At 40.6% G+C, this 27,611-nt stretch overlaps 1 protein-coding gene across 2 annotated transcripts in view; it reads left to right on the plus strand.

Moving 5' to 3' along the window:
* Window positions 1–68: 68 nt before the first annotated feature.
* ZCWPW2 (zinc finger CW-type and PWWP domain containing 2) overlaps window positions 69–27,611 on the plus strand; it is a 42,880-nt gene continuing 15,337 nt past the window's right edge. Inside the window, exons 1-4 of one of the 2 annotated variants that reach the window (XM_079947413.1) lie at window positions 69–349; window positions 1,728–1,864; window positions 3,868–4,208; window positions 5,146–5,305. In XM_079947413.1, coding sequence (XP_079803539.1) covers window positions 3,922–4,208; window positions 5,146–5,305 — 447 coding nt within the window. In that variant the 5' untranslated portion in view covers window positions 69–349; window positions 1,728–1,864; window positions 3,868–3,921. The remainder of the gene's footprint in view (window positions 350–1,727; window positions 1,865–3,867; window positions 4,209–5,145; window positions 5,306–27,611) is intronic. The other variant, XM_079947412.1, reaches the window with a different exon arrangement.

Consider the following 27,611-nt stretch of genomic DNA (forward strand, 5'->3'; position numbering starts at 1 on the left):
TGACCCTTCACAACGGCCACCTCCGCGCTGGAAACCAAAGCCTCGCGACGGCCCAAGCAAAGAAGCGAGGCACGCCGGGATTTGTAGTCCCACGCGGCTCCGTTCCCCTTTAACTTTTGCGCGATGGTTAAACGGACGGCGAAGGGCGCCGTTCCCAGCGTGCAGCGCGGGCGCGCGGAGCATGGCGGGATTTGTAGTGCCGAGTTTCTGTCAGGGCTTCGTCTCTGGGGAGGTCGTGTCGTGAGGTGAGGCTGTTTCTCGTCTCTTAATGCCACGGCCTCGTCCACCCTGACCTTGGAGTGCGTCTCACTGGAATGAGTGGGGCTTACTCGCGAGTAGGCATGCCTAGGTCTGGAGTGCCAGGATGCTCCCAGACAAAGGGCTTGGGTGCTTGGTTTTGTTTTATTTTTAAAACACTTCTTTATAATGCTTTGTAGTCGAGAGGATTCCATAAGCCGTAAAATATTTGCAGCAAGCAACATTTAAAATAATAATAATAATAGGCATAGCGCTTGGGAGACCATGGTGCGAGTCTCTCCTCAGCCATAAAGCTCGCTAAGTAACCTTGGGCCAGTCACCATTTCTCAGCCTAGACTACCTCCCAGGGTTGTTGTGAGGATTGAAATGGAGAGGAGGAGGAGAACCTTGAGCTCCTTGGGAGAATAGGCAAAGTATAAATGTAATGAACACCAACACCCATAACAGCCACGGGTTTATTTATTTGGTTTTTCAGATTAAAGTTTTACTATCACATATCCAACATATAGGGACGCAGGTGGCGCTGTGGGTTAAAGCCTCAGCGCCTAGGGCTTGCCGATCGAAAGGTCGGCGGTTCGAATCCCTGCGGCGGGGTGCGCTCCCGCTGCTCGGTCCCAGCGCCTGCCAACCTAGCAGTTCGAAAGCACCTCCGGGTGCAAGTAGATAAATAGGGACCGCTTACCAGCGGGAAGGTAAACGGCGTTTCCGTGTGCGGCTCTGGCTCTGGCCACAGCAGCGATGTCACGCTGGCCACGTGACCCGGAAGTGTCTCCGGACAGCGCTGGCCCCTGGCCTCTTAAGTGAGATGGGTGCACAACCCCAGAGTCTGTCAAGACTGGCCCGTACGGGCAGGGGTACCTTTACCTTTACCTTTTTATCCAACATATAACATAAAAACAAGCTTAAAAGTGTTTCCTGGACTTCCCTCCTCCCCTTTGTGGGTCCTATTGTAAATCATTTCCTCCTGAATATTTTATAATATAATCCAAATCTTTTACATCTCCGTTATGTCCAAAATTCACCATCACACTACAAGTGTTATTCCAATCCTACTAACAATTTTAGCTGTTTACAATGGTTTTTAAGGTAAATTATAAATTTTCCCCCATTCCTTATTAATATTTTGGTCTTCTGATTGTTCTGGTCAAAAAAAAAAAGGCAAACTAGTGTGTTTTAAGCAAGGGCTGGAAACTCTATGTAGTTGTTGGAGCTAGTGTGGTATAGTGGTTAAGAGCAGTGGACTCGTAATCTGGTGAACCAGGTTCGCTTCCCTGCTCCTCCACATTCAGCTGCTGGGTGACTTTGGCTAGTCACACTTCTCTGAAGTCTCTCAGCCTCACTCACCTCACAGAGTGTTTGTTGTGGGGAAGGAAGGGAAAGGGAGATTGTTAGCTGCTTTGAGGCTCCTCAAGGTAGTGATAAAGCAGGATATCAAATCCAAACTCTTCTTCTAACTTTACCTCGGCTAGGAGAGTATTTCACAAGGTAGCTGCCACCACAGAAAAGGCTCTCCTGGTTTCCACAGTTTGGGGTACAATCAGAAAAGTGTCGGCTGAAGATATTGGTGAACGGTGGCAGGTCTATATAAAAGAAGGTGTTCTCTCAGGTAATCTGACCCAAGTTACTGCAAATGAATCATTCAGATGCCACAAGCAAGCCATTGGCATACTATTAAAAAATAATAATACTGGCTTTTATTTTGATGCTGAGGGTACATGGAAGTTGTAAAAAAAACTTACATGCGTGAACAGCACCAGTAAATGCCCATCTGGAAGCACCCTAAATCACCCGAGTTCCCAGAATAAAAACCCATAAAAACACCTGAAGTCACCTGGCTTGTTTTAAACCAGTCTTCGACAAGCTGATGCCTTCCATGTCTTTTGGAATCAGTCCCAGGCATCGTAAAAACTTCCAAACATGTTGGCTTGGTCATGTGGGGAGGAAGGGGAGTAATTGAGCCCAAGGCTTGCAGCTTATTCATGTTATGCTATATTTGTCAAAATGCAGCAAGAGATCCTGGCTGGATCATCTGTGCAACCAAGTTCCACACAATCAGGCAGGTGGTCACTGCGGAAAACCATTTCCCAAGCCCTACACTTGACATGTTTTCTGAGTGTAAGGCTGGCAAGGCTCCTTGTGCTGCAGTTCCCAAGCACCTGGCAACCGGCTGGTTGGGACAACTTACCTGCCATTTTCCAGATGTCATTATGAAATCAGATGACTGACAGGTGGGTTGACTGCCCACATGTCGAAGTTGACCCACAGGGGTGGGGACAGATGACAATCTGGCCCACCAGGCTAAAAAGGTTCCTACCCCTGTGCTAAACCAAGGCTTAGTGTGGTATTTTCATATGACCAGTGAGTTGAAAAGTACGGTTTAAATTTGCTCCTTGCAGCATGACAACCTATATACACTCCTAAGACATAATATTTTTTTTTGCATAGAATGTTCATTCCCATCTTTTGTGGTATTGAAATGGTAGACAAAATATGAAAGCGATACACCTCTTGCCCACCAGTTTTTGAGACTCCCAGTCTCTTTACTGAGCTATGTGGGCCATCATCTGCTTCATCACAAGCCATTTGTACTCATTTTGTCTCAGCTGGGACTTCACCTGCTTTACTACTATCTCTAGTCTCTAGCTTTCTCCTAACCAAGGATTCCACTTTATCTGGGTAGAACCTCATATTATGGCCCTATTTCTACAATCCTTTCGGCCTACAATAGCCATGGTTTTTAGTGAACAATGGTTTATAGCCACACAGCCATCAGTATGTGATGAAGATCAATCACTGCTGATCACCGTTTGCTAGGGCGAGAGTGAGGACCCACGGTGGCTCTCCAGATATTTGAGTTCAATATCTGGAGTTCAGCTCCCATGAGCCCCAGCCAGTGTGGCCAATGGTCAGGGACGATGGGAGTTGTAGTCCAAAACATCTGCCATAGGTCGGAGAAGGTTCGCCTGGAGTCTAGTGACACCTTAAAGGCAAACAAATTATGGCATAAGCTGTCATAGAGTAGAGCCCGCTTCATCAGATGCATGGAGCATGCTCCCAACTTACTGTATGCATATAAAACATGATTGTAAAGGAAGGGAAAACGTAAAGGTTGGGGTTAAATGGCAATATAATGCAAATACTAGACAACTGAGTTAGAGCTTATATGCAAAATGACTTTTCACAGAAACAGTAAGTAGCTGGTTGTTATAACAACCAACAGCCTGTGGAGGGTTGCAGGCTTTTCATCCTTGTACTAAGGGAAGGAAGGTGTCGGTGCAGTCATTTATTATTCAGTCTTCATTTCTAGGAATGGTATAGTGATGAAGGGTTGTTGGCATTTAATTTTGGTATCTACTTTGTTCTCTTAAAGTTTACTCCTTCCTTACCCCTTTTGCATAATTTTTCTTCATAAATGTTTTGACTAGTAGATGTTCTAGTTTACCCTGGAAATAGGTCAATATGTGCTAATTTTCTGCAGTTTCCATCAACTATCACTTGCTTTTGAGAGCTTAGCTAGGGCTTATGATTAATGGAGTTTAATAGTAGCTATTTGTTTTTGGGGTTTTGGATTTGTGTTAATTTGATGCTGTTCTTTTCTTTATATTTCAGAGGACACAAGTATTCATCAAGCTGTGACCTGTAAGAGTGAAGATCCTATATTATATGGATTCTATAACAGAGCATAATTTTTATTTAGATAAAGTATGGGTGCAGTGTGAGAACAGCAGCTGTTTAAAATGGAGACTCTTATCACATGATGATGCAACGCATATTGCTCCTAATGAACCATGGTATTGTTATATGAATCCTGATCCTTGGTTTAACAACTGTTCTGTTTCTGAAGAACATTTTCCAGAGGAGTCTCAGTTTCAAAAACATGGATTAAAATATGTGTATTCAAAGCTTCCTCTAGGAAGCTTAGTTTTGGTGAAAATGTACCGGTGGCCAAGGTAAGGTTTAAAAAGTTAACATTTAATTGCAGGTAACACAGATTCGCTATATATTTTGAATGTAGTAGTCTGAGAAGACATAAGAACAATTCTAGCCTTGAAGAATGGGGGATAAAACAATTTTCCATTCTACTCCAGTTATTCTGTTCTGATATTGTCTCAGGAGGCCTAGTTAAAAAGTATACCAAAACAGTATGCTTCAGAAAAAAATAGGAGAAAGTGGAAAACATGTTTGTTTGTTTGTTTTAAAAAAAGATTGTTCATGATAAGCACAAGCAAATGTTACAAGAACAAGGAAAGCACAAGAACAAGGAAAGCAAGTAGGGGAGCAATCCTAAACTCCCCATAAGGCTGGCTTAAGAGTCATAGGATATGACAGAAAGGGCATTGTGCCAGCAGGTCAGCCCTGGAGGTTCTTCCCCAGTGTACCTGTGGAAAGTTCCATGGGTGTAAATGTACCAGTAGCATTGTTCCCACTGGTGGTGGGCTCCAAAATGAGGTATTCCAACAGCTTGTCAGGCATGGGCTTGGACCTAGATGACTAAAGTATTCCTCATTCTCTTAACATGCCCCCAAAGTGAGCCTTTAACTATGACAGTCGAGGAGCTGGCCTGGTTATTTTAGGATTTCATTTTCTTTTTTTGCAACAGGATGAAAATATCCATGTACACACAGCTCCTGCCTGGCCATGCCAAACTAGCAGGCTGTGGATTTGTGAATGCTGTACTGCAGATCCCCACCCCCATCAAGTACATAGGATTGCTCTGCAATGTGCCTTTATTTTGAAAGACAAGTTATTAAAGATCCCTGTGCTGGTGTGTGTGTGTGTATAAAGTTGCCAGTTATTGATGTTTCTGACTAAAAAAAAATTGGGAGCATGTGTATTATATGCTTTTTCTTTCCCCGAACTGATTTTTTGAAAACATTTTATTTTAAGATGGCCTGCCATTCTTTGTCCTGATCCTACTAATGGACAGTATGTAACATACGACTCGGATGGAGATGTTGAAAGTCATCATGTAGAATTCCTGGGAAAACCCCATTCTAGGAGCTGGGCTGCTATAAAATATATAAGCATTTATCCTAGCTCATTTAAGGTAGGAGTTTTTAAAACTGTATTTGTTTTCTTATTGATCATAACTTTAAAACCACATAATACATATCTGCTAGATATGAACTTCCCTCATAACTAAAAAACAAAAAAACACCTCATAGAAGCAGAATGTTGGGATTGAAAATTTAGATTTGTCAACAAATTATTTAGGGTTATACAGAACACCCATTACCTCTGACTTATAGATTCCAATGTACGGCAGCTTACACCTACCACTTGAATGGCCAGCAAGGTAATTTTTGAAAGAACTGGTTTTTATTTATTTATTGCTTGCTTTATTCTAGGCATTTGTACCCTGACAACTGATGAATTATTAGGCCAAAATTCCACCAATCCTCTCTTTGGAGTAGCTGGATAAATGAATTTGGTTTCTCCATTTCTCCAAAGGATGGTTGGTGCTGTCAGAAATGACTTCACCCATTTGTTAAATACACAGATTCAAACTTGCAAGAATCACAGTTCTGGTTAGTGGCTGTGGATTTATTTTGAAAATTCCATACACTTCTGCATGGAAAAGGTTCTGCTATTAGAAGCCTTAAAAAATCTATGTAAACGGCATATATTGAGCTAATAATGTGAAGCCTGCCGGACCTGATGGGGTCTGTAAATGTACCAAATTCTAAATTGATCTAAAGAAAATTGCCACAGGTGCAGCAACTTTCACGAAAACTACAGATGCGTTTTATTCAGTGCTTAGGAAGGCAATCTTTCACTGTTTGATAAGGTTCTGAGCAGCGTTAAAAAGGTTATTAAGATTTTCATGCCCCATCATTGAGGGCTGTAGCAGCAACTGTGGGCAAAAAAAGGAAGATAGGATATGCACAGATTGATTTTTGAAGCAGAATTTTTGCCAGGATTACAACAGTATACAGTGGTACCTCGGGTTACATACGCTTCAGGTTACATACACTTCAGGTTACATATGCTTCAGGTTACAGACTCCGCTAACCCAGAAATAGTACCTCGGGTTAAGAACTTTGCTTCAGGATGAGAACAGAAATCGTGCTCTGATGGCGCGGCAGCAGCAGGAGGCCCCATTAGCTAAAGTGGTGCTTCAGGTTAAGAACAGTTTCAGGTTAAGAACGGACCTCCGGAACGAATTAAGTACTTAACCCGAGGTACCACTGTATACAGAAGCTACATACTGGATGCTGTGAGCAATGCCTATTTATTTGGTTATGAAATATGACAGGGGAGCAATGGTTTGGCAAGTGTTTGTCAACCTTTAGAAATCTGAGTTGTATTCGGAAACCTGAGATGATTCCCAAGATTGCTCTAGCATTGTAGTAAGGCTCTGATGCTTCATAAGGCAATACAGGACTAAGACGTGGGGCATTTTTTTTGAACTTCCGGTCGGCGCCAGCGTTTAATGGCGGTCCGAGCCTCGAGCTCCGAGGCAGGACTGCTTCGCTAGTTCGGGTCTTACCCGCTACGGCAAGCGGGGGACCCCTAAAATCACAGGCGCGGAGCCTGTGAACAAAGGAGATTCGGTGGGCACCTTTTGCGCCCCCCGGCACTGTGAAGGAGCCTTTTTAAAGGCTTCTGAGCGGCATCGGGGTAAGCGCGGTGCTGAGAGTCGTCACCCAGCTAGCGGAGTGAAGCCGCGTCGCCATGAACGGAGAGCGCCGATTCCTTCCTGTAACTGGAAATTGACTACAACACCAGTGAGTAAGATCGGAAATTGACGGGACATTAAAATAAGAAATTTGGCTGAAAACGGGAAAGGCATAAATTAAGGAAGTCTGCCTCCCCGGAGCTACAGGAGAAACAAAGCAACGAAAAATCAAGCTGCATTTGAAGGGAACTTTTCTTTTTTTTAAGCTGTCAAACTGACATCGGACTAAATTTCCCCCCCGACAGGCAGGAGAAGGGGGGAAGGGATTGGGACATTGTTAACCTGCTGGAAATTTATTGGGAAAATAAGACCTTCCACTGTCAAACCCCCCCAGGACGGGCTGCCCAAACAAGACACCGGGATATGAACTGTCAAACTCTTTAAAGTGGGGGCTTGTTTGTAACAAAGTTACTGGACCTTAGATTTTACCCTGTTGCATTTTGGCTACATAGAAGACAGAGACTTTGTGGTTTGGACATTGGAGATTAATGGCTACTGTTATACTTTCCTGCTTCTTTGTTTTTTTCTTGCCATTTGGATACAATTGAATGCTCCCTCTAGAGGGTCTTAAGTGAAACTGTTGCATTAGGAGAAGTAACAGTGGGATTTTCCACTTGGAAACTAACTCTGTGAAAACGACCTTGAGGATATGAGTGGCCCTACAGAAGAGATAGTAACAAGGCTTAAAGCAAAACAATCCCACAAGAAAAGGGGCTCCATATCAGGAACTGTACCAGCTGCACAGGAAAAAACAGCAGCTTCTATGGATCCTATGACACAGGCACTCCTTAAAATAAATCAATCTCTGGAAGCATTGACAAAGCTATCGACAGAGAACTCCAAAAAATTAACAGAATTGACAACAAGACTAGATGTTAATACAGCTAGTGTAAAGTCTAACACAGATTCTATAAATAGATTAATCCAGGAGAGCTCTGAAACACGAAAGATTGCAGAAAGTGCAAAAACCACGGCTGAGGAGACAAGGGAAAAGTTTGTGCCTATTATTTAAAAAGTCAATGAGCATGATGCAGCCCTCTCCTTATTGGAACTTCAGAGGAAAGAGAAGAATTTAAAACTTAGACTGGTTCCTGAAGGGGAAGGGGAAAACCTTGTGGAATTCCTTACAGAGAACTTTGCAGCCTTTTGGCATGAGGAATGGGCGGAAGATGATGAATTTGAGATAACAACAGCCTTCCGGCTGGGCAGGAGGCAGGACAAGAAACCAAGGGATTGTCTAATTACACTGAGATCAAAAGAAGAAAGAGATAAAATACTGAACTTGCATTATCAAAAGGCACTGGTGATCCAAAACTGTCAAATACAGATTTTTAAGGACATTCCCAAATATATTTTAGAGGTGAGAACCTACTATAAGAGCCTAGCAGACCTGTTGAAGAAAAATACCATACCATTCAGATGGGAGTTCCCACAAGGACTATCCTTTAACTTTAAAGGAAGAAAGATCAAAATAAAAACAATTCAGGACAAAGAACAATTTTTGGAGAGATACCTGGAGGATTTGCAGAAAGGAACTGCAGAGGAGAAAGAACCACCTGATATAGCAAATCTATCATTTGGACTTCTACCACCACCATCGGAGGAAGAACAGAAGCTTGGAGCAGTTGGAGGAACAGCTACTTAAATACAAAATGTCTCTGCAACTTCTTAGTTGGAACTGTAATGGCTTGAACCTTCCTCGGAAAAGACGACAAGTTTTTCACATTTTGAAGAGAGAACAATTAGACATAATATGTTTGCAAGAAACCCATATTGCCAGGATACACAGGAAATTATTGACAAATAAGAGACTTGGTCAAGAATTTATTTCATCAGACAAAGTGAAGAAAAGAGGTGTGGTGATCTATGCAAAGGAAAAATTGGCCCCAAAATTGATATTTAAAGATGAACAAGGAAGATACCTGGCAATTGAAATACAAATTCAAGGAGAAAAAATTTTGATTGTTGGAGTATATGCCCCAAATGAAGGGAAGGCCGAATTCTTTAAGAAGTTGCATGAGACACTAGTTGATTTCATAGACTATAAAATCGTAATGATGGGGGATATGAACGGAGTTGTCTCAACAAACATGGATAAGGCACAGAGACAAGTGATCTCAAAAGAAGGGAGACTACCAAAGATCTTTTTTGAAATGACTGAAACTATGGACTTGATTGATATTTGGAGAATAAGGAATCCTCTAGAGAGAGAGGGAACTTTCTTCTCCGAGGCAAAAATGACATGGACAAGAATAGACCAAATTTGGATTTCTAGCAGTCTGGCGTCAAGAACAAAAAAAGTAGAAATATGCCCAAAAACTTGCTCCGACCATAATGCGGTGAAGATGGAGATGAAACTAACAACAACTGGATCCTTTAGATGGAGAATGAATGACACCCTATTTAAGGATGAAGAGACCCACAAGAAGGCCCTTAAAACATTAAAAGATTATTTTGAGATTAACAGGAAAACAGATGTGGAGAAAAGAATAATCTGGGACGCAAGCAAAGCCGTGATGCGAGGTTTCCTAATTCAACAGAACTCTATAAAGAGGAAGCAACAAAATGAGAGGAAGGAAAAAATCCTAGAAAAAATAAAAGAAGGAGAGAAGAAATTGAGGTCCAAACCAAAGTCTCATGAGATTCTGAGAGAAATAAAGTTTTATCAGATGCAGTATATGGAGCTTATGAACCAACAAATAGAATGGAAGATAAAGCAAATGAGACAAAGAACCTTCGAATCAGCGGACAAATGTGGGAAACTTCTGTCATGGCAATTGAAAAAAAGGCAGAAAGTGAACACGGTAACCAGTCTAGAAATGGATGGAAAAATTATCCACAAACCTAATGAGATAAACAATTGCTTTCAAAGCTTTTTTAAGAAATTGTATGCACAAGGGCCAATTAATGAACAAGAAATAGAAGAATTCATCAGAAAATACGGCTTACCAAAAATTCCAGAACAAAGTAAAAGGACTCTAAATGAGGAAATAACAGAACAAGAAATAGAGGGTGCCATCCAAAATATGAAATTGGGAAAATCACCAGGACCAGACGGCCTGACGGCTAAATACTACAAAATGCTGAAAGAATGCTTGATACAACCATTGAAGGAAGTTTGTAATGAAATCCTGAAGGGGAAAAAGGCACCTGAATCGTGGAAAGAGGCTTTCATCTCACTTATACCGAAGACAGAAGCTGAGAAGAACCAGGTTAGAAACTACCGCCCTATATCTTTACTCAATGTGGATTACAAAATTTTTGCAGACATTTTGGCAAAAAGATTGAAAAGAGTGTTGATAGATGAGATTCATAAGGACCAAACAGGCTTTCTCCCAGGGAGATATATGTCAGACAATGTGAGGAACATTATAGACATTTTGGAGTTGTTAGATGTTGACATTAACAGGAAAGCAGTTTTGATTTTTGTAGATGCGGAGAAAGCCTTTGACAATATCTGTTGGACTTTTATGAAAAAGAATCTCCAAGGGATGGGGGTAGGTCAAGGTTTTGAAAACGGTATAGGTGCAATATATTCCCAACAAAAGGCCAAGTTAATTGTAAACAATGTGGTAACAGAAGAAATACCCATAGAAAAAGGTACACGGCAGGGATGCCCAATATCCCCTTTGCTTTTTATATCAGTCCTGGAGGTTTTGTTAAACATGATTAGAAAGGACCAGTTGGTTAAAGGAGTTCAGGTCGGAGTTAGACATTACAAGTTAAGAGCATTTGCAGATGATCTAGTACTGACCTTGCAACAGCCAGACACTAGTACTAAAAGAGTATTAGAACTAATTGAAATATTTGGTCGAGTAGCAGGTTTTAAATTGAACAAACAAAAAACGAAAGTGTTGGAAAAAAATTTAACAATGGAAGAAAGAGAGAGTTTTCAGAATGAAACAGGCCTGGAAATAACAAAAAGGGTAAAATACCTGGGGTTAAACTTGACAACCAAGAATGTGAACCTATTTAAGGATAATTATGAAAAAAGTTGGGCAGAGGTAAAGAAGGATCTGGAAATATGGTCAAGGTTGAAACTTTCCTTGTTAGGCCGAATTGCTACTATTAAGATGAATGTATTGCCTAGAATGCTGTTTTTATTCCAGACGTTGCAGATTTGGGACAAGAAGGACTGTTTCAAGAAGTGGCAGAAAGATATATCAAAATTTGTCTGGCAGGGCAAAAAGCCCAGAATTAAATTCAAGATCTTAACTGATGCAAAGGATAGAGGGGGGTTTGCCCTGCCGGACTTAAGACTTTATTATGAATCGGCAGCTTTCTGCTGGTTAAAACACTGGCTACTTCTTGAGAACACTGACATTTTGGACCTGGAAGGGTACGACAATAACTTTGGTTGGCATGCATACTTATGGTATGACAAGGTAAAGGTGTATAAAAGTTTTAAAAACCATATTGTAAGGAAAGCATTGTATAATGTTTGGATTAGATATAAAGATCTGCTGGAAAGTAAAACCCCCAGGTGGGTGTCACCAATGGAAGCTAGGGAAGTTAAAAAGCTTAATATGGACTCTAAATGGCCAAAATATTATGAGATTTTAGAATATGATGGTGAAAGGGTGAAACTGCAGAGTTATGAGAAACTAAAGCCTAAGGTTCGAGATTGGTTGCATTACCATCAGATAAATGAGACATTTAAACAGGACAGGAAAATAGGATTTCAGAAAGAGAAGTCAAAATTAGAAACAGAACTGTTGGAATCCAATACTAAGAACTTATCAAAAATGTACAACTTGCTGTTGAAATGGAATACACAGGATGAAACGGTGAAATCAGCAATGATTAAATGGGCACAAGATATTGGTCACGATATTATGTTTGCTGACTGGGAACAGTTATGGACCACCGGCATTAAATTTACTGCATGTAATGCTTTAAAAGAAAATATTATGAAAATGATCTATCGGTGGTACATGACCCCAGTCAAGCTTGCAAAAATTTACCATTTGCCTAATAATAAGTGTTGGAAATGTAATGAGACTGAAGGCACTTTCTACCACCTTTGGTGGACCTGCCCAAAGGTTAAAGCTTTCTGGGAAATGATCTATAATGAAATTAAGAAGATCCTTAAGTGGACTTTTCCTAAGAAACCAGAGGCTTTCCTTTTGGGCATGGTTGGCCAAGTGGTGTTAAGGAAGGATAGGATTTTTTTTATGTACGCCACTACAGCAGCAAGAATTCTACTGGCAAAGTATTGGAAGACGCAAGAACTACCTACTCTGGAAGAATGGCAAACAAAGGTGATTGACTTTATGGGACTGGCCGAGATGACGGGTAGAATCCGTGACCAGGGGAAAGAGACAGTGGAAGAGGACTGGAAGAAATTTAAAATATATCTTAAAAACAATTGTAAAATTGAGGAATGTTAAGATGTCAGGGGGTAAGAGGTAAAGAAATTGCAGCAGTAATCAAAAAAAACTAAAGGAACTTTTATGAAAGGGAATTAAGATAATGGACCTAAGGGTTCCTAAAGAACCATTAAACAAGGATGCAGGGATGGGGAGGTATGGGGAAGTCAAAAGAAAGAAGGGTATGAAACGATGAGTTGGAAATTATATTGTTTTGTATTGCTTTTGTTACCTGTTTGAAAAACGAATAAAAATCATTATAAAAAAAAAAAAATAAGACGTGGGGCATTTTTGCTGACTCTAGAACTTCATCCTCACCATCTGGATTTGTCCTAAAAGACCAAGGAAAAGCACGATTTGTGATATTGCATTACATCATTATGGTGTGCATCCATTATGTGGTATATCAGCCTTAGCTTCCAGTTGCCTGGCTTTGTGAAGCCAACATGTGAGAGCTTTAAATCTGGTCCTAAACTGGGTTTTAAAAATAATAGTAATGAAATAGTAACAGACAGAGAGTCATAGTAATGTGGTACTCTTGTAACCCCAGACAAACGTTTATTTCAAGCTCATACTGTGGCAAGGAGAATGAAGTTGAAGTGGAGGAGAGCAACCAGCCTTAGCTTGCAGTTTGTCTAGATAAATTCTAAAACTGGAGAATTACAGTTCATTCACTACCTTTAATGCACAAGATTTAACTTTTGGAATTCAGAACATGCTTTGCTCATCTAGGCCAACAGCAGATAGATGTTCCAATTACATAACTTTATTCCAACAGAGATTAGGCAATCCTCATCTGTTGTTGACTTTAAATTAGCTTAAAGACGCAGGTTTATTTCATTTTATGTAAGAAATTTATATACCACCCTTTGCCAAAAGGCCACAGGGTGGTTTACTGCATGGTATCATGTTAGCATGATTTAGCTACTTAAAATAATGTCCACAAAATACAAAAAAAAAAAAAGTTATATAACTGCTTCATAATAATAAATACATAGTTGGTTACAGTGTTTAAGTATTTGCAATGTCAACACAGCAAAAACCCACAACTCAATCCCTCCCTGCAAAATACAAGAGTCTAATAACATATTATCATTTACTGTAGAATATAATGTGTTTAACAACAACAGTAGTATAACTATATAAAAGCCTTTTAACCTAAGATATTGGATGCTGTTCTTCAGAGTGAGGTGTGTGACTTTTTGTTTCGGTATGCTGGTCTAAATGCTTTTGGGATGGACTTGGATACATTAAACTGTTTAAAAGAATGTTGCTGATGGGTTTTATGGACATGTACTGCATTTGTATATGGTTGTAAACCATTTTGAGAAACAATCTTGCCTAAAAAGCAGTCTAAACGTCTATAAAATACAGCATGAATTAAACTGTCAACATACCTTTACTGTTTTGATCAAATTAGCTGTCTACCAACAGATGAATTTTCCATACACATGCTAGCGTTTACGGATTTCGTTTTTACTAGTCAAAGGCTTCTTTGTTAGCTTCTGGGTCAGAGGCTGTGTATACAGTTTGTTTCCTCATTTGCACATTGTTGTACAGTACATGTTAGATCAGTTGGAGATGTTTCCACATCACCTGCTGTAAGTCCACATCTGTGGCTGGAGAGGGTTTTGAAGAATATATTTCAATATATTTTTGTAGTCCCAAGTCAATTTATGTGGTTAGTTGCATCACGGTTGGGAAGTTTTGATTGTAACCACTTTCCCATTCAATCTGATGGAAAAACTGTAATGGTTTTAATAATAATAATAATAATAATAATAATAATAATAACAATAATAATAATAATAATAATTTTTATTTATACCCCGCCCTCCCCGGCCAAGGCTGGGCTCAGGGTGGCTAACAAGCAATAATAAAAACAAGTTGAATGAATACAACTTAAAAACAAGATTAAAATACAACATTAAAATATTGAAACATTAAAATATTAAAATGCAGCCTCATCACAGGAGGAAAAAGGAAAAAGAAAGAGGGGGAGGGAATCAAATTGGCTCCAAGCCAAAGGCCAGGCGGAACAACTCTGTCTTACAGGCCCTGCGGAAAGAAATCAGATCCTGCAGGGCCCTGGTCTCATGAGGCAGAGCGTTCCACCAGGCCCTGGCTCTGGTTGGAACTAATCTAACTTCCCTTAGGGCCCGGGACCACTGGGGTGTTGCTCTTTATGGACATACCAGGAGAGGCGGTCCCATAGGTACGAGGGTCCTGGGCCGTGAAGGGCTTTAAAGGTCAAAACCAGCACCTTAAATCTGACCCTGTACTCCACTGGGAGCCAGTGCAGCTGGAAAAGCAGTTAAGTTAAGTTGATTTCACCACTCACTTCTGTTGAGCGGTTGTGGTGTGATGTTCTTTTACCTCCTTAATATTCAGCTGTCAGCAGTGGTTTTCAAACAGCAAATGTCAAGATCCATTCACTTTTTTATGTTATCAAAGTTAAGTGTTAGTTTTGGTACAACATAAAAATGCTGCTCAAATCTTTTCTTTTGCTCCTTTTAGTGCGGGTAAAGTTTCTTCCTATTTATTGTATGAACTCTTCTGTAGCTAAATCTCCTGCCAATCATTTAGTAGTTTGATAAAAAGCCCTTAAATCTCCTCTTATTTCTGCCATTTCCACTTCAAATGCCTGCCTATCAATAAATGCTCTTCTGTCCTCTGATTGATCTTTGAAACTCCATCATATTTTTTTCTTTATTCTTCCTTTCATTCTCTACTTGGCCTGTTTTCTTTTTATGTGACATTGCAAATCTACTCCTTTCTTCTTCCCTTACCAAATTCAAGGACAGTCACTGTTGACTAAAGAAATGACTGATGACTGTTCTCAGGCCTTTTCCATGTCATTATCCGAGAGACGGAAAAGCCTGAAAGCAGATATACACAGTCAGTCTTTATTTGGCTGTTGTCATACTGTCTCCACTCAATGCCATAATCTTATAGCTCTATTTGCAGGAAGTAAATGTGGCTTAGCTTCAGCTGCATCAGCTTACAGTCTTTATTCAACCTTTCTTGGAACATGCACCAGGCTAATGATCTATTGATTTCACACATTTGTGTATTCATAAGCCATCCTTTAGGACAGGAATGCCCAACCTCTGGAAATGTAGGTTCACGTTAAGAATTATGTAGAAGAGGGAATTTCAGCAGATGCAAGTTGTGCTGCCATAGCGCTGCAGCTTTGTCGCTTGAAACGCCTCAATTCTAAAATGCTTGCTATCACTGCTTTTAAAAGTTTCCTGGCTTTTTTAAGGCAGCTACTCCAAAAGCCGCATATGAATACTGTTATGTATTGAAGTACTCACCCTGGCCACCAGGGGTATTGTGTATATAGTTTTCACTCAGGTCCACGTCAGTTAATTTAGGCGGGAAATCCTGGGATGTTGTTGTTACAATGTTGACAGCCAGCTGCCTATAAAAGCAGGCCAGCTGAGCTGTTCAGTTCAGTTCAGTCCCAGCTTACTATAAAGAACCACTTGGAGAAATCTCTGTGTCGTCTGCTTTGTCAACCCACTACTTGATAAATACAGTAATTAATATATATATATATATATTAATTGGCACAACATTTGACCTCTGCTGTGTACTTCTCTCTGAATCCTATTTTCAGGACATTCTTCTTTGGGAGAGCTTTTTGATTATGTATTATAGGGAAATGGTTGTGATTCTCTGTCTCAACATCTAATAAACAGATGACTTAACTGCCAGCTAGGTATGGGGTGGGGGGAAACTTCTACAGTTAAAGGAATACTCTAGTTGAATGGGTAATCATAAACAATTATACTTTTGCAGCAGAATTCTGAAATACATTGCTCCAGAATAAATAGCACAGGTAACAACTTACTATTTTATACTTTTTAAGCCAGGCTTCCTCAACCTCAGCCCTCCAGATGTTTTGAGACTACAATTCCCATCATCCCTGACCACTGGTCCTGCTAGCTAGGGATCATGGGAGTTGTAGGCCAAAAACATCTGGAGGGCTGAGGTTGAGGAAGCCTGTTTTAGGCAATACAGTTATTGAAACAACTGTATGGCTCCTCAAATGTATCCAAGCAATAGTGCTACATTTTGATGGCAAAAATGAGGGTGGTTACAGAGCCTAGTTGTAGGGTTCATAGATGATTCAAACAGCTTCTAAACACAGGATGATGCTCTGTTGATCAAGAAGTGGCTGTATTTCATAAGCAGACAAGCCTGCTATTAAGATTAACTCAGATATAATTACCACAAATTGCACTTGAACCAAAGGCTTCTTGACATTGTGAATTCCTTTGTCGGTTTCTGAAATTAGCCTGTTCCTGATATTTTCCTTTATCCCCAAGTGGTTTACTATCTTCACAGATATGAAAACACCACAAAATAATAATAAAGCACACTAAAGTGAAAACAACAAGAAGTAAACATTCATATCTTTTAATTACTGGCCAGAATAATTGCATATGCATAAAGCAGATTAGTCTTAAAAATAGAGGTGGCAGAGATAAAATGTGAAACCCAGAAACATTACCAATTAATAATTTTCAGAGATATTTAGAAATTGTTATCCTATGCAATCCATTAAGGAAAGCTTAGTTTAATAAAATTGTCTTAACTAGATCTAGTAAAAATATTAACTAAAGGCTTGACGTACCATGTTTTAAGTCCACTGCAGCTTCTGGTTCTGACAACATCTGAATACCGTATTTTTCGCTCTATAAGACGCACCAGACCACAAGACGCACCTAGTTTTTGGAGGAGGAAAACAAGAAAAAAAAATATTCTGAATCTCAGAAGCCAGAACAGCAAGAGGGATCGCTGTGCAGTGAAAGCAGCAATCCCTTTTGCTGTTCCGGCTTCTGGGATAGCTGCACAGCCTGCATTTGCTCCATAAGACGCACACACATTTCCCCTTACTTTTTAGGAGGGAAAAAGTGAGTCTTACAGAGCAAAAAATACGGTACTTGTTTTCAGTGCCACAGCTCCTGCTTTTGGGTTTGCTGTTTTCGTTGGCACAGCTCCAGAAAATGCAGGTATCTTTTTATTTTTGTCAGTGCTGGTAAGTCAGTTGTACTGCACTTACCCTACTCACTGGTGTGAGATCATAACACTTGAATGAGCATGTAAAATATCCATCTGGGAGATGCTGCCATTTGGGGGCCCATATAGCATTTTAGAGTTTACCTGTGCTTTAGTTTGAAGTTTGGCTGGTACTTAACCCAAGGTACCACTGTACCTTGTTTCCATTAATATTCACAGTAACACAGGTGCATAGAGACTTCATAGGACCTACTAATGAGTATCATGTGATGCTTTGTACTGGAAGAATGTTCAGTGCAGCATTTTACCAGGCTGGTAAGCATTTTAATTATAAGCTCCTTAGTTATTCTGAAGTTCTGAATAAAAGTTTGAATATTTAATATTATGATCTAGAAATTGCTTTTCAAAAATCAGTTGCTCTTTTCTCCTGATGGAACCTGCCCAAAAGATTCTCAGTGACGGCTGCCAAGTCAATTACTTTTGGTGAATTTCTGTCCTGTTTATAAATCCAGATAATTTGCACTTTGTAAAGGCAAGTTTAAATAACCTTGCATTTGAAATTTCCTGGTTGGGATCTATGTATCAATTCTGGATTGGAATCCATGTGTTATAGATGTATAGCTATTAGGTGTTAATACATGCATTTTGAATTTTCCACTGATTAAAAAGTACTTAAATCTGTTTCCAAGCAAATATGAGGCTCAGATAATAAACCCTTCCTGCCAGCAGCACTTTTCTGGTTGCAGTCTTAGAAAGCAGCCAAGGTAGAAGGGAGGGAGGCCACTGGTATATGCAGGGAGTTCGTTTCTGAGAGTGCACACCAAAGAAACTAGTATTGAGACCAACTACTACTAGGGACCGTTGCACTCCAGCAGTAGCTTCCATCGGCGTAACCCTTCAGAGCAGGATTAACCAAAGATCGTAATTCAAGCTGTGAAAACATTTGTGGTGGGCTTCTGATGCTCATCTCGTTTTTGAAGTAAGCATTGCCAAGCCCCCAAAGTTAATTCCCAGGCTGAGCCTAGCAAACTTCAGTGGCATCCTACCTCAAATTATAAAAAGGTAAAAGGACCCCTGACAGTTAAGTCCAGTCGCGAATGACTCTGGGGTTGTGGCGCTCATCTTGCTTTACTGGCCGAGGGAGCCGATGTTTGTCTGCAGACAGTTTTTCTGGGTCATGTGGCCAGTATGACTAAGCTGCTTCTGGTGAAACCAGAGCAGTGCACGGAAACACCGTTTACCTTCCCGCTGGAGTGGTACCTGCCGGAGTGGTACTTGCACTTTGACATGCTTTTGAACTGCTAGGTTGGCAGGAGCTGAGACCGAAAAACGGGAGCTCACCCTGCCGCGGGGATTTGAACCACTGACCTTCCAATCGGCAAGCCCTAGGCTCTGTGGTTTAGACCACAGCGCCACCCACGTCCCTGTACCTCAGATTTACTTCAGTTAAATAATAAATGATGCCTCATAATTGATGCTCCCTTGCACCATTAGCTCATTTAACATGGATTTCCCTTAAAATGCAATCTTTGAAAGCACTTATTGAATAGTTAAGTCAATTTCTGGAAGTGTTTAGTCACGTAAGCAGATTGTATCTGCCTGTAAAAATAGCAGTACCCTGTTTAAGCTGAAATGACATTTTATAAGATATCTGCTTCTAGATATTTGTTTCATCTTTTTGATATGTTATAAACACACCCACACACCCACATGCACAAAGTGAGAAATAAGTTTTGTAGAGGAAAAATACCCCAATGTGAATAGAATAATCAATACAAAATAGGATAATTCTACTAAGTGGAATATTTGAAAAGCTTTTTATTTTAAAAGGGAAGTTTCATTCTGATTCCAAAATCATTTACAGCCTGAAATACAGTTCAGTTAAAACCTAAGAACTAGGATTTAAACATATACTGCATAATCAGCTTAGATCTGTATGTCATCTTAATTGGATAATGGATTAGAGTTTGAAATGGTTAAGCTGGAATACACAAATGAGGTATCTTGAAAGAGCTATAGTGAGGTTTTTTAAGCCCTAGGAATTGCTTTATTAGATTAGATCAAATGCCTATCTAGTTGCACATGCTGTTTAAAACAGTGAGTAAGTCAGATGTTTGGAAGCTTGCAAGCTGAGTACCCATGGAGATGGCTATCTCCAGTAATTTCCCCCAGTATCTGGTTATTAAAAGTATGATGCCTGAATATGGAGGCTCTATTATTATTATTATTATTATTAACTATCACAGCTAATCGACTTACAGATCAATGACTTTCTGTACTAAGTTTCCATCTAATTTAGCAGCCATCACTGTTTCTTAGCTATGGTTTGCACAAGTTGATTCCTCTTGCTTATTTTAATTGAAACGAGTGAGCAATTTTATTGGATGGGCTGGGAAACTAAAATTTAGAGAGAGAATAATTTCTCCACCTATTTCAACATTTTATGAATCTATATCATGTCTCCCCTTCGTCACGTTTTCTGCCATCGTAAAACCACTGCTTTATTTCCCTAATCATTTTAGTTGCTACTTTCTGTACCTTCTCCAGTTATCCTTTTAGAAATTGAGTTACCAGAGGTGAACACAGTGTTCTGAAAGGCAGTGCAGCTTCTACTAACACATTTGGATAGGAAGACTATCTTTAGCTGTTTTTGTCCCAATGGATATCTGAGACCAGATGTAACTCCTCTTAGGGGAGAAAATATGGAAGAGAAACAATGTGAGGAAAGAACAATTTGAGGGAGAAAGTTCAGCATCCTCCTTGCCATGGGTGTAGCCAGCATTTTTGTTGTGGGGGGGGGGGACAGGCCTTTTGTTAGAACTTGGGGAGGAGGCACAAGTTTCCAACCCTAAGATAGGTTCTTTCGTGCCTCAGATTCCTTGCAATCAAATTTTAAGATGATCTTTTAAAATATGTATTTCACCACAAGGTGGCGCACACGTATATTGAAAACGCACTAGCTTGAATCCTTTGTACTGTAAATAACTTTCTTGGAAATTCCTTATTTGTGTGCTTGTATTATCAAGAAAATATCTTAAATCAAGTAATACACATTTCATCACAATGTCATTTCTTTAAAAAGTGTGCATTACTGCATTATGTGTGCACATAATTGTTGTGCATACATTACTATATCAAACTGAAGAGGTTGTGAATGACGTCATCTCTTGTAATTAGCATGTATCCGCCTTGATAGACACACAAAAGGATGACTACTTTTGCTATCATAATTCTAGTTTTGTTTTTGTTTTTTTAATTACAAGTATTCAAAGGGCAAACGGGTCTTTCATTAGGCATAGTTATTTGGAGCAATTAAGGGAATTAAAATAATTAGGATTTTGTGTTAGCTGTTCTGAAAAAAAGGTGATTTTTCAGGAAGATTATGTTAATTGAACCAACTATGGAGATCTAACAACACAATTTATTTTAATTTTTGCTCTTAACATTTGTGCTTGGGGTTTTTAAAAAAATAAATAAATAGAAAGCTTGCAAACAAACAGTGTAGTTCATTCGGTTTATTAAAATAATTACCCTTTTCTATTCTGTGTATGCTCCTACACAGTATAAAGTTGCATGTTCATGGAGGACCATGCACACACGCAACGAGGATGCAGAGCATTCCTTGCAAAGAGCAAGTCGTTACTTTTGTATGGTGCATATACTTAAAAAGTTAGCTTCGCCTACCTGAACAGCTTCATGGTTTGGACAGCTATACAGAATACGTAGGGTTGGATTCAGAGATAGGCATGCTTAAATTAGTCATGTATTCCAACTTAATCCCACTGATTTTAGTGGGTCTGTGCTAAAGTTGACTTAAGTTTAGATTCCATCCTATTGATTTCTCTGGGTCTGTTTAAAAAATATTAAACTGTATTTAACTCAGAGTTTAATAATAATAATAATAAGGATGTTAATAGAAAGCCTTGGCTTGGGGTAAGAGCATTATTCATCAAGCAACATTCATCTGAAGCAACACCATTCATTTTAGTAAGACTTGTATGTACAATGGATTGCACCAGAAACTGAAGTGGGTACAAAAATAAAAAAGCAATACTGGGAAAGCCTGCATAATTGTTGTGGGTCACTCTAATTTTCCCAAACGCAGAGAGGTGAATGGGAAGCTAACCAGCTGCTCAACCTTGTTAGATGACATCAAGCTTGGAAATGTCTCCTAAAGCTACAATTCTAGATGAATTTATATGTAAATAAAGTTTTATATGTAAATAAAGTTTTATATGTAAATTCAATCCATTGGACCTTACTTCCAAGTAAACATGCACAGGACCAATTTGTAATCTTAAGTGATTCTACAGTATGGAAAAACTGATTTCCTTCCAAAGTGTTGTCATTTTGGCTGAGGTTGGCTTGGACTAACGTTATTCCCCTTTTTATTTGTTGCAGGGACATGTATTTCAGAAGTTTAGGAAAGCAAAAAAATTTAATAAAGTGTTTGTGTGCTGGGTACATATGTTGTCCCCTTTGTTGTGATCTGTGGTATTACTGGTCCTTTGATTATTTTTTAATGTAGTAGTCAAGGCTAAAGGTCAAATGAGGGCATGATTAATAACATTCCCACAGCTATTCCTTTTGAAGCCTTTACCAACCCAGAATAAAATAAAAATAAAATCATGTCATTGATCCTATTTGTGCATGAGATCTTAACGAAACTTCTGGGTTCACAACATCATCTGTGAATGTGCTTGGATTCCCAAGGCAGAATTGCTAACCAAGGTTGTGTGCCCATGTCAGGAGTCCAGTCCCTGGCTTGATAACCCAGCAAGCGTAATTAAAAAGGATGATTTATTGTCAAAACAAACAGACAACTCCGAACGGCTCTAACACAACCCCCGCCATCATCAGTCATGATGACCCTTCTGAAGCCTGCTTCCAGCAAGACCAGAAACAATTGAACTTTTGCTCCACACATCTTTTTTACTTCCTATCTTGGAGCCCTCCCATTCGTCGAGACCTCAGACTGAGTGCGTCAGCACCCTACTCTTCCCCATTCTCTGAGAAGCTGTCTCTTAATTCTTCCCTGCCTGTTTGTGTTTCCGGCAAGCTTTGACTGCATTCTAGCTGGCTCCCCGCCATTCCCTTATCGGTTGGCATTCCAAGGGGCGGTGGAGTTGGCACAAACCTATGCTCATCCTGCATGGCAGTTAACCCTCTCTGTTCCTTGCTGTTGTCTTCCACTGGCAGCAACCCTTCCCTGGGAGATGGCTCATTCATGACAGCACATTACTGGTGTAAAATACAACCAGGTTGTTATTTTTCTCAATTTTGATCAAAGCTGGGCTGGAGAAAAACACATCAGAACAGTAATTCATTAAAAAACACCACCACCAGATCGTGTCTAATGTTGTGGGTAAACCACTTCCCAAACTATCAGTCGCAGTGTCACGGTCCGGTTTATGGGCGGTCGAAGTCCTGGCAGAGGATGACGGGACCGGGGGCAAGACGGCGGGGTGGAAGCAGGAACAAGAGTCCAGAAGCCAGGAGTCAGGAAGCCAAGGGCCAGAGAGCCGGGAGTCACAAAGCCAAGGGTCCAAGGGTCAGGAAGCAATGAGTCACGAAGCCAAGGGTCCGAGGGTCAGGATGCAAGGAGTCAAGAAGCCCAAGGCAGGAAGCATGTTGCTGTGGCAAAGAGCCAAAGGGAAATGCTGACCTTATATCCCTTCCCGGCTCTTGCCACCAGGTGCTGTGAGTTACCAATTGGCCTTTACCTGTGCGGCCGCGCCTTGCCTCTTGAGAAAAAACTTAGGAAAGCCATAGTCCTTGCGGCAAGAGTATTGTTAGCCCAGAAATGGAAACAAGAAGAAATTCCAACGAAAGAAGATTGGCAGACGAAATTAATGGACTATGCAGAATTGGCCAAAATGACAGGAAGGATTCGAAACCTGCGGGACCAGAGATTTACAGAAGATTGGAAGAAGTATATGAATTATTTGAAGAGCAACTGTAATCAACAAATTATGCTAGTAGGACTACAAGAAGTTTTGTAAGGAGAAATATACGAAGTGTTACAAAGTAGAAAAAGATAGTGATATTGGTTATGAGTTTGAAATAGGGAAGATAAGAAATGCATACTGAGAGATTAGATTGGAAAATCTTCAGACAGGATTGATGGAAGTAAAAAATTTGAATAAGATGTAAAAGTATGTTTAATTACTGTTGAAAATGTTAAAAAACCAATAAAAATTATATATATATATAAAAGGAAAGCCCTAGTCCTGCGAAGCCCTACCGGTCACAGGGCCTGGCTCCTGCATGCACTCCTGACACGGAGTGCCTTGGGTGCAGAGTAAATGGGAGTGTGTACACAGCCTAAGTGTTGGAAAATGACATGCTTCAAAAGTATTTTGACTTTTAAAAACACGTTTCCATTTGTATTTTGACTTTTAAAAGTTGAAGCCAGTGGTTCCCAAAGGGGGCGGGTGCCACCCCCTGCTGGATGGTGGGATTACCTAGGAGGGCACCAAGAGGCATGGGGGCAGCAGCTGGAGGTGTAAATGACTATAAAAGTTTGAAAAGCTGGTATCACTGGATCAAGTTTGTGAGGAAATTAAACTAGTTTTAATTAGGTTTTGAATAAGTGAGCAATTAATTTTTTACTGTGTTGATTTTTTTGTGTGTGATGTTCCTCAGTGAGTCGTGCAAACCACTATTTAGAATAATATTCTTTTTTTACAGGTTAGGGGGCACTGGGGAGTAGCTCATGGAACGAAGGGGGTTCCATGAGAACTTGAGAACTTGGTCTAGGCCCCATGAGAGCAGAGCTTGGAAGCTTGACTTGCAATGGTTGAGGTGGAAAACCTTTCGTAAATGTTTTTTTGGTTTTGATTTAGAATGTCACTGTGCACACTAATTCTCCCAATACTGGCAGTTGTATAGACACCTTAGATCATCCTTGCATGGACCTAGAAGTTTAAAGGCTGTCAAAAGAGAAACAGGGAGCCCAGGACCATATGTCTACAAGGCAGTGCAATCTTAAATGTTTCAATAACAAATGGTTTTATCCAGGGCTTTCCCCCCTCAGTCCGAACTCACCAGAACTCAGTTCCAGCACCACTTTCTCTAGAAAAAAATAGCACTGCTTTTAGCCATTTTACTCTGCTTGGTAGCGCATTTGTATTTTAAAGGAGTACACGAGAGCTGGATAAAGAGACAAGCCTATTGTGAAAGGGGTATACCCAAGACAGGCGAGTCAGTCCGGTTTCCGTCCTGGTTTTGGGACGGAGACGGTTCTGGTTGCCCTAACAGATGATCTCCGTAGACACCTGGATCGAGGTGGGTCAGGACTGCTGATCCTTTTAGATTTGTCAGCAGCCTTTGACATGGTCGATCATGATCTTCTGGACCACCGCCTTGCAGACGTGGGGATACAGGGCATAGCCCGTAACTGGTTGTGCTCTTTTATCTCTGGTCGGGGACAGAGGGTGGCACTAGGGAGGGAAATGTCATCGCGCCACTCCTTGGTGTGTGGAGTGCCGCAGGGCGCAATTCTCTCCCCGATGCTTTTTAACATCTTTATGCGCCCCCTTGCCCAGATTATCCGGAGCTTTGGGCTGGGCTGTCACCAATATGCTGATGACACTCAGCTCTATCTGCTGATGGATGGCCACACCGACTCGACCCCGAACACACTGACCAGATGCTTGGAAGCTGTGGCTGGATGGTTTCGTGGGAGCCGATTGAAACTAAATCCTTCGAAGACAGAGGTCCTATGGCTAGGTCGGGATGGCATGGGGATGAGGGACCAACTCCCTTCTCTTGCGGGGGCCCAATTAGTGCCATTGCCTTCCGTTAAGAGTTTGGGTGTAATCCTTGACGCCTCCCTTTCCATGGAGGCGCAGGTTACAGCAACAGCCAAGGCGACATTTTTCCACCTTCGCCGCATCAAGCAGTTGGTCCCTTACCTTTCACGCCCCGACTTGGCCACAGTGATCCATGCGACGGTCATCTCCAGGCTTAACTACTGTAATTCGCTCTATGCGGGGCTGCCCTTGAAGCTGTCCCAGAAACTCCAGCGGGTACAGAATGCTGCAGCGAGGCTCCTCACGGGGTCTCTGCCATGGGAGCATATTCACCCAGTGCTTTTCAAGCTGCACTGGCTCCCAGTGGAGTACAGGGTCAGATTTAAGGTGCTGCTTTTGACCTTTAAAGCCCTTCACGGCCTAGGACCCTCATACCTACGGGACCGCCTCTCCCGGTATGCCCCACGGAGAGCCTCAAGGTCCATAAATAGCAACACCTTAGTGGTCCCGGGCCCTAAGGAAGTTAGATTGGCTTCAACCAGAGCCAGGGCCTTTTCAACTCTGGCTCCGGCCTGGTGGAACGCTCTGCCTCATGAGACCAGGGCCCTGCAGGATCTGATTTCTTTCCGCAGGGCCTGTAAGACAGAGTTGTTCCGCCTGGCCTTTGGCTTGGAGCCAATTTGATTCCCCCTCTCTCTCTCTTTTTCTTTCTTTTCCTTCTCCTCCTGCGATGAGGCTACATTTTAATATTTTAATGTTCCATTATTTTAATGTTGTATTTTATTTTTGTTTTTAAGTTGTAATCATTCTTCTTGTTTTTATTATTGTTTGTAAGTCGCTCTGAGCCCGGCCTTGGCTGGGGAGGGCGGGGTATAAATAAAAAATATTATTATTATTATAAGAGAAAGAGATACCACCATTTTTGATAGGTAGGAAAATGAATGGTTTTTTTTTTTTTTTTTGGTAAAGGTTCAAAGTGACCTTGTGTATTAGGAGCTGATCCATAAACCCAGGAGGGTACTATAATTGAGTGCTTTATTATCTCAACTTTGAACTGGAACTCTAAAGTGTTTCTTAGGCTGCTTTTATGCATTAACTGCAAGATGTACAGTATACATAAATAATTTGCTTGCTTGCTTTACTCCATTTTTCTGGATATAAAATTTGTTTCTTTTTATAAATCCACATTTGCTGGAATATGAGTGGTATGGTTTGTTTCTTTGCTTTGTGGAGGTTCCAGGGAACATATGGGGCATCTGTATAAATATAGTAAATAAATAACTAAACAATTGATAGGGCAGATATTCCTGGTCAAAGGTAGTACAGTAAGCCTGCAACTTATGTTCACCTTACCTACGGGATCTCAATAAATAAAACACAGGAAAAATCAAAATATTTTATCTGCACTTTGGACTCAGATAACTAGTAACCGCAGGGGTGTTAGTTGAAGAAAATTATGTTGTACAGGTTTCATAATTCATAGTACCACATGGGTATAGCATTGATCAGAACTGAGCAGAGCCAACACAAGTTATTTTGCTGCTTGAGGAAAAGGTCAAGATGGCACCTCCCTGTTCCAAATGCAAAAGCCAGATCTTACTTGGTGAAAGGACCACATCCTCTCCCCTACCTGAGGGCAACAGAATAACTTAAGAGGTGCAAAGGGAATGGTAGAAGGATTCTCATCTCCGACATTAGCCACCCGAGGCAGCTGTCTCACTCTGTCTAATGGTAGGAGCAGCCCTGGAACTAAAGAAGAGCAGGGCCCAAGACAGTAGTCAAGAAAGCATTCAGAAACTGTTTCCTTCCCTTCTCTGAAGAGATAACATTGGTGAAAGCAGCCTTTTGTCTATAGAGGACTAGATTGAGATTCCATGCTCCCCTACACAAACTGTATCTTCCTGTAGGAAACTAATCCAACAAGCCGTGCTTCAAAAAATAGACTGTCTGTTGACAAGATGATGGTAAAAAGAAAGAAAATATTAATAACTTCTAATCAGTTCTCTTTATTATCAAGGAGAATGCAATTTACAATTTCTGCATAAGCAGGGTTTAGATGTTGAGTTTAGTTACTGGTGCCTAGCAACAAGCTAAAGGCATTTCTGTTAGATTTGTTTTCTATAATATTAAGGTAACCCTCTAAACTTAAATCTCTTTAATCATATAGCCTATATTTTGGGATTGTATAAATTAAGAATAGGAGCCTTTCATCTTTGCCTCTAAAGACTTCTTTCCCCCCCAACTTTGATTTCAGTTCAGTAAATGCAAATGCTAACAAACAGCATTACCAAGTTGCAATATATTGTTTGATCAGCAAGTACTGCATTGAAGTTCATTGTTTCAAAGGTTCCAGGTCATGCTCATAGTTTTGCTAACTATTGTGCCTTAAGCCTACAAGAGAGATTGCATAACAGTTGAAATGGTTATGACACATAGTTTAGATACCAATAAATGGCTCTGTACATAGCAGAACTGGGCATGTTCAAGAGCATGTGAAGAATTGCGTGGCTTCTACAGTTCAGC

The sequence above is a fragment of the Podarcis cretensis genome (genome assembly GCF_951804945.1).
Source record: "Podarcis cretensis genome assembly, chromosome: 12".
NCBI lineage: Eukaryota > Metazoa > Chordata > Lepidosauria > Squamata > Lacertidae > Podarcis > Podarcis cretensis.